At 37.2% G+C, this 11917-nt stretch overlaps 2 protein-coding genes across 2 annotated transcripts in view; one reads left to right on the plus strand and one right to left on the minus strand.

Annotated features, from left to right (window-relative positions):
* LOC144453949 (tubulin alpha-3 chain-like) lies at window positions 1-5238 on the minus strand. The gene is made up of 4 exons (XM_078145318.1): window positions 5116-5238; window positions 3523-3742; window positions 3005-3153; window positions 1-2242 (listed from the first exon to the last, which is right to left on the minus strand). The coding sequence occupies exons 1-4, from the start codon at window positions 5119-5121 to the stop codon at window positions 1265-1267; spliced, it is 1353 nt and encodes a 450-aa protein (XP_078001444.1). The 5' UTR covers window positions 5122-5238; the 3' UTR covers window positions 1-1264.
* Window positions 5239-9986: 4748 nt separating this feature from the next.
* The window catches only part of LOC144453920 (tubulin alpha-1A chain-like), a 3452-nt gene continuing 1521 nt past the window's right edge, over window positions 9987-11917 (plus strand). Inside the window, exons 1-3 of the mRNA XM_078145276.1 lie at window positions 9987-10013; window positions 10486-10708; window positions 10901-11049. Coding sequence (XP_078001402.1) covers window positions 10011-10013; window positions 10486-10708; window positions 10901-11049 — 375 coding nt within the window. The 5' untranslated portion in view covers window positions 9987-10010. The remainder of the gene's footprint in view (window positions 10014-10485; window positions 10709-10900; window positions 11050-11917) is intronic.

Below are 11917 nucleotides of genomic sequence, written 5' to 3' on the forward strand. Positions count from 1 at the left end.
TTTTATTCCATAAGGCAAAGGATATTCTAAAACACCGATACTTTAACTAAAACATACAGCACAAAAACTAGCTAGTACAAATCGAATTGCATATTGCGTGGGAGTGTCATAGAAAGTCGGTCTTTCGGGTCTATGTCGCCAACTTGACTTTATATTGAAAAAAAAGACGTGTATCGCGTACGAGAGATTACGAATATTTGTGTATAATTATTTCGTTGACAAAATCATGCACAGAAACATAATACATATATTCCTATCCTTAAATACTGTAACAAATAAATACAATAGAACATTTCAGCAAATTTGCAGCAACAGTGTTAGGAAAATGGACATTGCAAGATACTGTGTACTAAATGACCATAAAAAACATCTTGGAAATTCCGAAGACAAAATTGACCTTCATTTTACTTTGAAACATTCGATCATTTGATTTATGTGTTTTGTACGGCTTAATATATTGGTAGCATGACACACTCAGCCGCAGTCGCCGCTCATGCGCAAGTTTTCAATGTAAGGTTGGTGTGAAAGCTGATTTCTGAACTGAATGCATTTGGCAGTTTATTTTATTTTGCTTCAACATGTAAAGAATGATATATTTACAACAAATAGTCAGGGGCTAGAATTTACTAAATATTCATAGAATTCAAAGCAGTAAAAGAGCGGCTCCAGTACGGTAAAGTTGGTTTATATACAATCTCAGACCACTATTGGTCTGAGATACGATAAAGGTTAGCAAATATCGAGACAGTATAGGTCACGGTGTAAGTATGGCAAGAGGAAGCATTGCGAGTCACGTGACTACAAAGTGTCAATCAAAAGAAGATATGACTTCGGCAGACACGATGTAAATTTTGAAAAAAGGGTTACTTTCAAATTTTAGAATGAACTGTTCGATTGACAATATATTTTTAAACACACCCCTTTGACGAGACCATCTTTTGTTTTCTTACTTGCCATGTTTCTGTAGCTCACAATTTTTTCTGTGCATTGAAAAAAATTCCTTTATCTTCTCAAGAGCTGCTCATCACGGTCTCAGTTGTTATTTCAAGTGTATTTGATAACTACTAGCATATGCATTACTCTACAATGTCGTTGAGGAACAACGTCACTAAAATTCTCTCACGGAAGACGATGAAGTTTCTTGTATATCAATTGTATTAATGTATACTGTATATATGGCCAGAAAGTTATAAAAAGAGAATTCCTTTTCCATCATCACTAATAATACCGTCTATGACAGTCTAGACACAGATTGTACAGAGGGCTAATATTCATCGCATTCATCCTCTTCTGCTTCGATAGTGTCAATTCCAACTTCTTCGTAATCTTTCTCCAAAGCTGCCAAATCTTCGCGAGCCTCAGAGAATTCACCTTCCTCCATACCTTCACCAACATACCAATGGACGAAAGCACGCTTGGCATACATCAAGTCGAATTTGTGATCCAAACGAGCCCAGGCCTCAGCAATAGCAGTGGTGTTGCTTAACATACAGGCAGCACGTTGTACTTTAGCCAAATCACCACCTGGTACAACAGTTGGTGGTTGGTAGTTGATACCGACTTTGAAACCAGTTGGACACCAGTCTACAAAGTGAACAGTGCGTTTTGACTTGATGTTAGCAATTGCCGTGGAAATGTCTTTAGGAACTATGTCTCCTCGAAACAACATACAACAGGCCATATACTTGCCATGACGTGGGTCACACTTAACCATTTGGTTGGCTGGCTCGAAACAAGCTGTGGCAATATCAGCAACCGTTTGATTTTCGTGGTAGGCCTTCTCTGGTGATATGATTGGTGCGTATGACGTCATAGGGAAATGAATCCTAGGGTAAGGAACCAAATTTGTTTGGAATTCGACCAGATCGACGTTGAGGACGCCATCAAACCGCAGTGAAGCTGTTGTAGACGACACTACCTGAGATATGAGACGATTCAAATTTGAATAAGTAGGCCTCTCAATGTCTAGACTTCGACGACAGATATCATACAGTGCCTCATTGTCAACCAAAAACACACAGTCGGAATGTTCCATCGATGCAGAAGTTGTTAAAATGGAGTTGTAGGGTTCGACCACGGAGGTTGCGGTTTGTGGTGATGGATAGACAGCAAAGGCTAACTTGGACTTCTTACCATAGTCTATAGACAGTCTTTCCAACAGCAAAGATGTAAAACCAGACCCGGTACCACCACCAAAACTATGGAAAACCAGGAAACCTTGCAAACCAGTGCATTGGTCAGCCTAGTATGAAAAATAACAGAATCGTGATGAAGCTTTGCAAAAACACCTACATAATTATCATGATGTACTGTACTGTACATCCGAACAATAAAATACGAGTATATACAATGTAATCTTCAGGCAGAGTTCATTTTTACGTCTTACCTTTTTTGAGAGGGGCGTCATGTTACCACAAAGAGGTTAGGATTGCTTGTTTCATGACACTATTTCATATCGCTAATTACATCACTTTTACTTTATTATCATTTTTTATAATGTGGCTTGAAATTTCAAGTGTCATTATCACAATTGTTCTCTTAAATAAAGTTCAGTTGTATTGGCCATTATTGCAGAGCAAAATGAGGCATAGATAAGACACAATCCAGAGTGTGACGTAGAAATATTCTGGAGTAAAGTAATAGCAAATCATTGTTTTGATTGAACATTTTTTGTGTATTTGCAGTGGAGTCACTGTGAATTATTGATTTAGTAATTCATTTGTCCATTAATTCATTTATTAGCTATGGAATATAACTATATATACGAAATTGCTAGATCAATTACGAATGTATAAATTGATATATATTTATTTATTTATCTATTTATTGATTGATTTATGCTTATTTATTTGTGTGTGTGTGTGTGTGTGTCTGTGCGTGCGTGCGTGCGTGCGTGTGTGTGTGTGTGTGTGTGTGTGTCTGTCTGTCTGTCTATTTGTTTGTTTGTTTGTTTGTTTGTTTGTTTGTTTGTTTGTTTGTTTGTTTGTGCCTGCATATAGCTTACCAGTTTACGAATTCTGTCTGATACCAAGTCCACGATGTCCTTCCCTACAGTGTAGTGACCACGTGCATAGTTATTGGCTGCATCTTCTTTGCCAGTTATCAGCTGATCGGGATGGAAAAGCTGGCGGTATGTACCAGTGCGAACTTCATCTGAAAAGTTTCAAATGCAATCTGTGTAAGCGTAATTCTAGATTGCATAATGTCTACTTTTCTTAAATATCTGTGAACTGGGTTATTTGGATGAGTTTATATGCAATGATAATATTCAGTTGTTACTAATACCCATCATTTGTGGTTTCTGGAAACAGTCTTCTGAGATACGAAACAAGTCACAGATTTGAGAGACGTTTATGTTATCATTTAGTACTGAAACACTTCTTATGATGGAATGAATTTACAGCTACAATATTTGGCGCCAATTTCGAGTTTTTAATTTTTTTTTCACTGAGAGGAGTATTTGCGTGAGAATTAAGGGAGTAAAGTTGGACGATAAGTCTGACAGAAATGTCTTATAATTACCAATGACTGTTGGCTCGAGATCCACAAAAACACTCCTTGGAACATGTTTTCCAGCTCCAGTCTCCCTGAAGAAAGTATCGTTTGATTGATCACTTTTGACTGTAGTATCATTCGACACTTGTCCATCTGCCTGGATACCATGTTCCAAACAGTACAACTCCCAGCATGCATTTCCCACCTGTACACCAGCTTGACCGAGGTGGATTGAGATAACTTGACGCTGGAATTTCAAAGAAGAAATATTTCGAATGAAAACTAGGCCTCACAGTAAACCAATTTCTAAGTGGTTGAATTTGAGCGTGGCTAATTAGGTACATAGTGGTCTAGTCCGGGACTGCAGAAGTCGATTGTACAGCAGTGCATTGTGGGTCGGTGTCGATGAAGAAATGTCGTGTGCTCGTATAAAATAAGTATACTCACTTAGGCATAACTGGTGACAGCTGACGCCTCTGTGATTACTATTACAGGGCCAAAGCTGACACCAAAGTTTCCAGAATAACTACGGTATTTTAAGCTGGAGAGGACGTGTAGGCCTAATATTCCTAACTTCAAATCAAAAAAATTCAGTATATATCATTTGCACTCACTAACAAGTGGTTAACCGGTTGTCATGATCATGAAAAATCATAATTCGGAATGTTGACATATTTCTATGAAAATAGGGAAAATGTTTGTAAATATTAAAATATTAGTCACTTGGTTTATTTCTGTTTCTACTTTTACACTGTATTACATGTAATAGACTGTCTCTCAAGACTGAGTAAGAAAAATGTAATATTAGACTGCATGGCGTGATTCATGGTAGCATTAAACTTTGAACGACGTAGAGGGTGTGTTATTATTTGCATATCAGAGGTGTTTTAGACAAAATTAGTGAAAACGTATAAATGCTAAATTCCCGATTCAAAGTGATAGCGCGAAAACCCACGTGTGACACAATTGTCAAGTCACGTGTGGAATGTTCTGGTGCTAAATATAGCTCTATGCACCGTGACCAACATGAAAGAAAACTTGACGTAGGCGAACATTAAGCTCACTTGTGAAAAAAGCCTTGCGTTTAAATCTAGATCTTTGCGATAATTTGAAATAGTATTAAAGAAAAATTGTATTTATAACGGACGGACGATTTCTAGATAAGAAAACGTTTCATAAGCATTATTTCAAATATGAATCCATCCCATCATTGCATCAATGATAACGTTATCGGATCATTCATGCTAGTAGATATAGAGAGATAAAGTCTTATAAATAACTTACCACGTAATAACTACGATAATCAGTAAATCTAGTAACGTTCAGACTGGCATGAAATTCGCAAATACAGCTAATTAATTCATTAAAAAGGAAAACGTGAATTATAAAAGACCGCGCTCTTTCTACAATTAACTGAAGCTCGGTGAAGTATATATTTCCAGGTTTTTTGGGGGAAAACAACACGTGGAATAATATAATATTGTGCATCACAGTGACACGACAGTAATTATAATGCAACTGCAGTAACGCGGTACCACGTAACTAGAAAAAGTATAGAAGCTGCATCAATATTTTCTACAAAATCTAATGAACTAAGAGTATATTTAGTACTGTACTTACACTCATATTGATGACAATGCGGTACGATTATCTTGTCAATATTGCACACTTTGTTCTATAGATACCAACGGCAGGCCTAGGGATATCCTCGTGTGTATCGACTGCAATGTGTCGGTGCACGAGGTGATAGTGAAGATAGGTGAATTGGTGCATAGCTTTTATACACACTATGATGTCATTTGCAAGATTGTAGTATGTCATGACATCATTGTTTATTTGTCAGGCGTGAATCATACTGCATTCTGTGGACGTTTCAAAATTTGAAGACTTCATGTAAATTCACATGTATTCCTGTGTTGTTGCTTGTAAGAACCAATCGCAAGGCCAATGACGTTATGGTTTGAAAATTACAAGTAAACAAAACTGACTCATCGCTTTAGTCTTGTTGTAGACGTGGCATGACGTAATTGTTTCTCGTCATATACGCAGGCATGATGGTGTGATGTATACGCAGTAAATATAATTATTTAATTTTGGACTATTTCATTAGTAAGTATTCTGTTATCAAAATTGACCGCCCATTTTTTTTTTGCACCAAAATACACTAATATTAGGAGTATTGGTCATTCTGAAAACTACCACCAGGTGGCGCTCTTGAATGACCTAAATGAGTCATCGTGAACTTTGTTCACCTGTCCCTGAGATATTCTATTCAGGGTGAATGTGGTCACAGGTAGCGTATGGTTCTGGTACATTCGAAAGGCACATACAGAGCAGCTTATTGCGACATACCAGCGTTAGACTTTATTCCTGGCCATGATTCGATATGACTGATAATAGATAGATATAGGTCTGGTCTTCCACCGCTTGGAAGAGGTGGTGCTCGACATGCAGTCGATATTACAAAGAACTGCTGTGCTATTCAAGTACGAGTTCTTCTTTGTTTACAATGTATATGCATTGATCCAAGCTAACCGGAGGACATTTCAAAGTAAATTCCCTAACAACTTTAGAACAGGCCTTGGATTCAAGGCGACTGACCACATGTACTTTAATACGCATCACAAATATATTGTAACTTTTATGGTACGGGCCTATCTGTCTGTACTTGAAACTTTAATAGTACAATTGATAATGTGTATGGTACAGCATACAGTGCGTTGATTTGCAATGCAATGCAATATTACCATCGTGTGAACATGGCTGCATGGCATCCCGGGGGCGGTACAGTGGCTATCTAGCTCTGGTAGGGGTGTGTAGTCTGAGTGCTGAAAACCCCAGGACCCATTTTAGACCCACTTCGACCGGAAATCAATACCCCATTTTTAGACAATTTCAGATTTTTAAAGATTAACGTTTATTAGGAGGCAACATTTTGGGGCAATTAATAGAAGTTATCATTTGGTAAAGGATGATGGCCACATTTGAGACCAAGTAAACTCGAAAGTAATGCAAAGTGGACCCCATTTTAGACTCTTCAGCTCGAAAAAAAACACCAGACCCCATCTTAGACCAAAGGACTAGAAAACGAACCCGAAAGGGCGGCATATATACGTATACTCAGATAAAAGGAGTGGGGCCCCTTCCCCCGGGCATGGCATCAATCAAACTAATTATAAAGTACACGATGTAACCATACACGTGAAAGGTCATGTATTAAGTACAACTGTATATACGTATGTTTGTTGTTAATTTGTTTACTAGAATTGTAAATCTATCTAAGAGGATCACCAAGGGGTAAGCTGAGGTTTGAATTCATCGATTACTATGAGAAGGTGACGACTTTCTCACGCATTTGAATGAATAAAATGTATTCCGACTATTGGCTCTCGGTCATGATTACTCAGGCTGTTTGTGACTACAAAATATATAGTATAAATAATAGGTAGAGTAAAATTAATACTCTGGTAAGATTGTTGTATTCAAGGTGATGTATTAGTCAGTCAGAGTTTTCATTTTAAAAATCACCTTCCTAGTGGATTAAAAGTTGTAGGCCTACATTATCAAAGCACATAGTATGCCTCGTGGGTTCTCTGTAGGCATATTAATTTTATAAAAGGAAGTTTCTCCGTCTCTGTAAATACGCCAAGTTCCAAACCGAACTCCTTCAGTATATGCCCAATACATACTCAGGTACACTGTGTTGATGTAAGCCCATTACTTCGAATTCCTCGTAGTGAACAGTGACTGCTTCCGCATATAGGCCATGTCTTACTGTAAGATGAATGTTTCAGTATCAGTTAGTTACATGTAATAAACAGGATTCCATGATGTGTTTTTTTTGTATCTGTATTATATACAGGCCTCAGATGAACAATCTCTGTATAGGCCCAGTCCATATAGTTGAAATGTTCCCACATAGACCCGCTTCAAATGAATTATCTCTGCCAGAAGCCCATGGCCATTCCTCGGCGGAACTACATCAGTTTAGACACGGTCCTCATATCTACTATACTGAGTAGTTAAATTTGATACATTTTGTATGTATTACTTTGAAAACTGTCCATTCAGATGTTAGGATTGATACAACCTTTCCATAACAATGTGTGGTGAACACGTTTTGTTGTTAGAAATGATATCACCAAGGAGTTATAAACTAATAAATAGCTAAATGAAAGTCGTGATCTTAACTAGGCATACGAAGCGGTTTATGTTATATTACAAATTTGATTTATTTTATTTGTATCGGTTGATGGTGTCTGACATGACAGTTCTTTACTGTCAGACAATTGATAATAATTATAATTAATGTCGTACATATCACATATTAATAAGGATTCGTTCTATTGAAGTTACGACAGCCGTCATCGTAGCAAATGATTCACATACATTGTATATATACGTACATGTACATACACACCATACTACATACATATTGTACATACAGATCACACTAGATTGTAGCGGGTGCGTTTTCTCTGAAAAAAAATATATAAAGGAAGCTGTAGCTTCTACAAGATATAGATAGTTTACAATATTTGAGTAATATAAATTCATGAAATTGTCTGGTTATTTCAGACCGCAGTATTGTTAGTAATATATGATGGTCCAGCTCAAAAGTGAGCTACACTTCTGAAGAAGGTATTTCCCTCCCTATAGCTTAATACGACTTGCAGACTATACGTTAGTTCGAAATATATGGAGGGCATATTCTCTTGTATTATTTCAGCTGACGTATCATAACAGTATTTTCAAACGAAATTCTTATGGTTTTAAAGTTATTAATATTTTAATAACGTATTAATGGATTTTAGTTACAGTAATTATAGAAGAATTGTTAACGTGAGACGTCGATCGACTGCAGTGGTGGAATTTATTTGACAAAGTTACTGTACTTACATGTTGGCTATGCACACTCGCCAGTCTTCGATCCACAAACACACGTACATATTTTGCCTGGCCGACGAAATCACGGTCCAATAATGTCTGGTTTGAGTTCGTATGTATGTAGTCTTATTTATATACACAGACAAAAAATAACTAATTAAATACCCCTGTTTCCAGTCCCAATATCCAATATCAGCTAATATTATTGTATACTACAACTATTTCACAATATGTACAGTGTGAGGTTATTTACCAAGGTTCACCTTCACCGTCGATGAAATTATCATCTCTCATTGATAGACTCGACAACTTGATGATATGTTATACATCATCATCAACAGACTCACAGCGTTTATAATTAGGGTGTAAAGTCTATATAGTATTTGTTCTTTTATTTGTATAGATGAATGGTAAATTTAAGTAACATATATATCAATAATATGTCTGTTGAACCACGATAACCGTCTTACTAATCAAACTAGTACATGTACATGTATCTGGTTTGTCTCTGTACTCATTCTCGCAAACCAGAGCTGATATTTCTTTCGCGAAACGTTTGGACGGTGCCGTAAAAGAGGATGTGGTTTACGGCGATGACATGTATGAACTCATAGGCAAGATACTACCTTTACCCAACACTCCGTTTGTCGAAATAGCTGGGGAAAAATGAAGTGCCGAAAATGGGAATTGTATGTGTATAATAGTACCTGTACGAGTCTTAATCGCATTATTGAATGAAACAGACTTGCCACACATACATATACCTTGAATAGCTTGGCTAGCATGTTTAAACGGCTTTGGACCATGAAGCTTAGTATTGAATACATGTGTACAATCTTGAAGAAATTTGTTATTGTTTGCACACCACAGGATTTCAATAATGTACAATTTAAAGGAGGCCTTCTTCGTTAAATAGACTTTCATGTGTAAATTGTCCAAGTAAAGCTCAGAGGGGTAGAGATGCCAGTCTTCGGGTGTGTTGTCATGGATAGAGGTATATCTCCCCTTATATCTCCATGGTGTGGTAAAATGACTGACGAAAGAACTACACGACATTTGTCTCCTTAATGTATTTATTGAAACTGTTGATAAAGTACAGTATACATGTACATAATGCGTATTGTTCCACGCCAGATTTCTGTATGCGAACGGCTTAGTGGCAATAGAACGACATCGCGGCATGCTCCAAATGTACGCATAATATAACTGTCTATTTTGACTTGGACCAATGACGAACAAACAAAGAGGTAATTCTTTATACATATAATAAATAAAGGATTTAAATGTTAAAACATGCTTGCCGCCAGTGGTGTACAAGTAAAGGGGCTATTGCACACATTCATTCAACACAACCCTGTGTATTATAGAATGAAAACAACAACATGCCATCTATTGTCATGGAGACGCAGTCATGTGATATTCGGCCCACCAATCTCGCCTTTCTTGAAAAAACGTAGTCATAGCAACTGGTATCCATGTCTCAATAAATGAGACAAACTTTCAGTGGTTAATACACAACGCATTCTTACCAAGCCGACGTACCACTGGTTAGCGTAAGACAACCTCGTCTCCAATCCCACACACCTGAGAATTCATATTGACCGAGTCTAGCACCACTACTGCTCAAAATGGTAAGACAGAAATATTGTTTCTACTTGGATTTCATTTGTGATTACATTCCTACGAGCATTGCCATCGTACTTTTTGGCATGAGAAGTCACTATAAATGTTTAATATATTTTGAATTGGCGTTAATATTACTGGAACGACATATAATAAATAGAAAATTTAATGCAACGGAGAAGCAGACTAGTGTACGTTTCGAAAGATATATGCTTCGTTTGATTTTAGCCCTTGATAACCTCAAAGAGTTTACAACAATATTCACCGACAGCCGACAGAACCAGCTTTGTTTAGAAATTTTTATAACTGTACAAGGTATCGAACGAACTTTGTACTGTGAAACAAACTATGTCTATAATAGTTTATTCATGCTAGGTTTTTCAATTGATCATAAGACAATTGCTCCACATTTGACTAGTTGTATTGACCTACCGCTATCACACAGTTTCACGCCGATTTGTTCTACTATACCCTCCACAGCGTGAAGTTATCTCAATCCACGTTGGACAAGCCGGTGTACAGATCGGTAATGCTTGCTGGGAGTTGTACTGTCTGGAGCACGGTATTCAGCCTGATGGTCAGATGCCAAGTGACAAGACCATTGGTGGTGGTGATGACTCCTTCAACACATTCTTCAGCGAGACTGGAGCTGGCAAACACGTCCCACGTGCTGTCTTCGTTGACTTGGAACCAACAGTAATTGGTAAGTGATAAATATTGAACCAAAAGTGGATTTCGTTGTTGGATATAGTAGCGAAAATGACGATTAAAAAGATAACATCACGAAAAAAATTAATATCGTAAAATATTCAAAATCAATTTTAGGGTAATGACATATTTATATCAAGAATCAAGTAAGTAATTGAAAATACATAAATGCTCTTCAATCTTCCAGATGAGGTCCGTACCGGCACCTACCGCCAACTTTTCCATCCCGAACAGTTGATTACAGGTAAAGAAGACGCCGCCAATAATTATGCACGTGGTCACTACACCGTAGGGAAGGAACTAATCGACATGGTCCTAGACAGAATCAGAAAATTGGTAAGTCGTGACATTTTTATGATCTGGTAAATCACTCTAGTGTATTATGTACCAATACTTATGCTGTACCGCCACGCCGGCGGATTAAAATTGTTTGAAAGAGACGATGACCTCTCGACCTGGTACGAATCCGTCTTTACTTCCATGACAAGTCTCTAATTTGGCAGTTGCCATGACTTCTAAAATATTCTAAATTCCCTATTCTGAAAGAACATATATGCTGAGGTAACCAGAAGGACGTGTCTAATTCAACTATCACATACATGTACTTCACTAATCCCTGCTCAAACTTGGACTAAATTACTTCAAACCATTCGTGTTTTGTTATTGTGTTGTAAATAGTCACCAGATTGACATTTCGGTAGGTCATTTCTGCGTAAGTAAGAGATTGCTTGGTAACTTACCGGGTAATAGAGTTATTCTAATCCTTAGTTCAATAGGGAGATTAAGTTGTCAGATGACGATGATGAAGTGTCTACAATCTCAACTACTGCTGTGGTCTGAGCTACAATCAATAACAAATAACTGACGTCGCATTGTTCCGTTCTCTAAAAATCTACGTCATATATACATTTGAACTTGCTCGCTATTAAGGGTTCTACATTATCATCATATTATATAGCACTCTCATTTAGAATATTTGACCTTGCACTTCATTATATTTCAATGATTACCATACCCTCGGTGATATCTGGTAGTTAGTTGTCAGGAAGAAGGATGCAGGTGTATGTTACCAACAGTTACCTGGCGCTTGGCAGATATTTTAGGTCGCCATGGTGACTGGCACATTTTGTGAACAGGAATTTAACCAACTTCGTAAAAGTTCGATTTGATATGTATATTATTACTTATCACATTAGACACATGT

The sequence above is a fragment of the Glandiceps talaboti genome, chromosome 3 (assembly GCF_964340395.1).
Source record: "Glandiceps talaboti chromosome 3, keGlaTala1.1, whole genome shotgun sequence".
Classification (NCBI taxonomy): Eukaryota; Metazoa; Hemichordata; class Enteropneusta; family Spengelidae; genus Glandiceps; species Glandiceps talaboti.

Bases quoted from the DNA above. Each gene is read 5' to 3' on its own strand.
- LOC144453949 (XM_078145318.1), bottom strand. The intron at 3,154-3,522 runs GTAATTATAAGA...GAAACTTTTCAG, and splicing joins TCTCGAGCCAACAGTCATTG to ATGAAGTTCGCACTGGTACA. The intron at 2,243-3,004 runs GTAAGCTATATG...TTTTCATACTAG, and splicing joins CAGACAGAATTCGTAAACTG to GCTGACCAATGCACTGGTTT.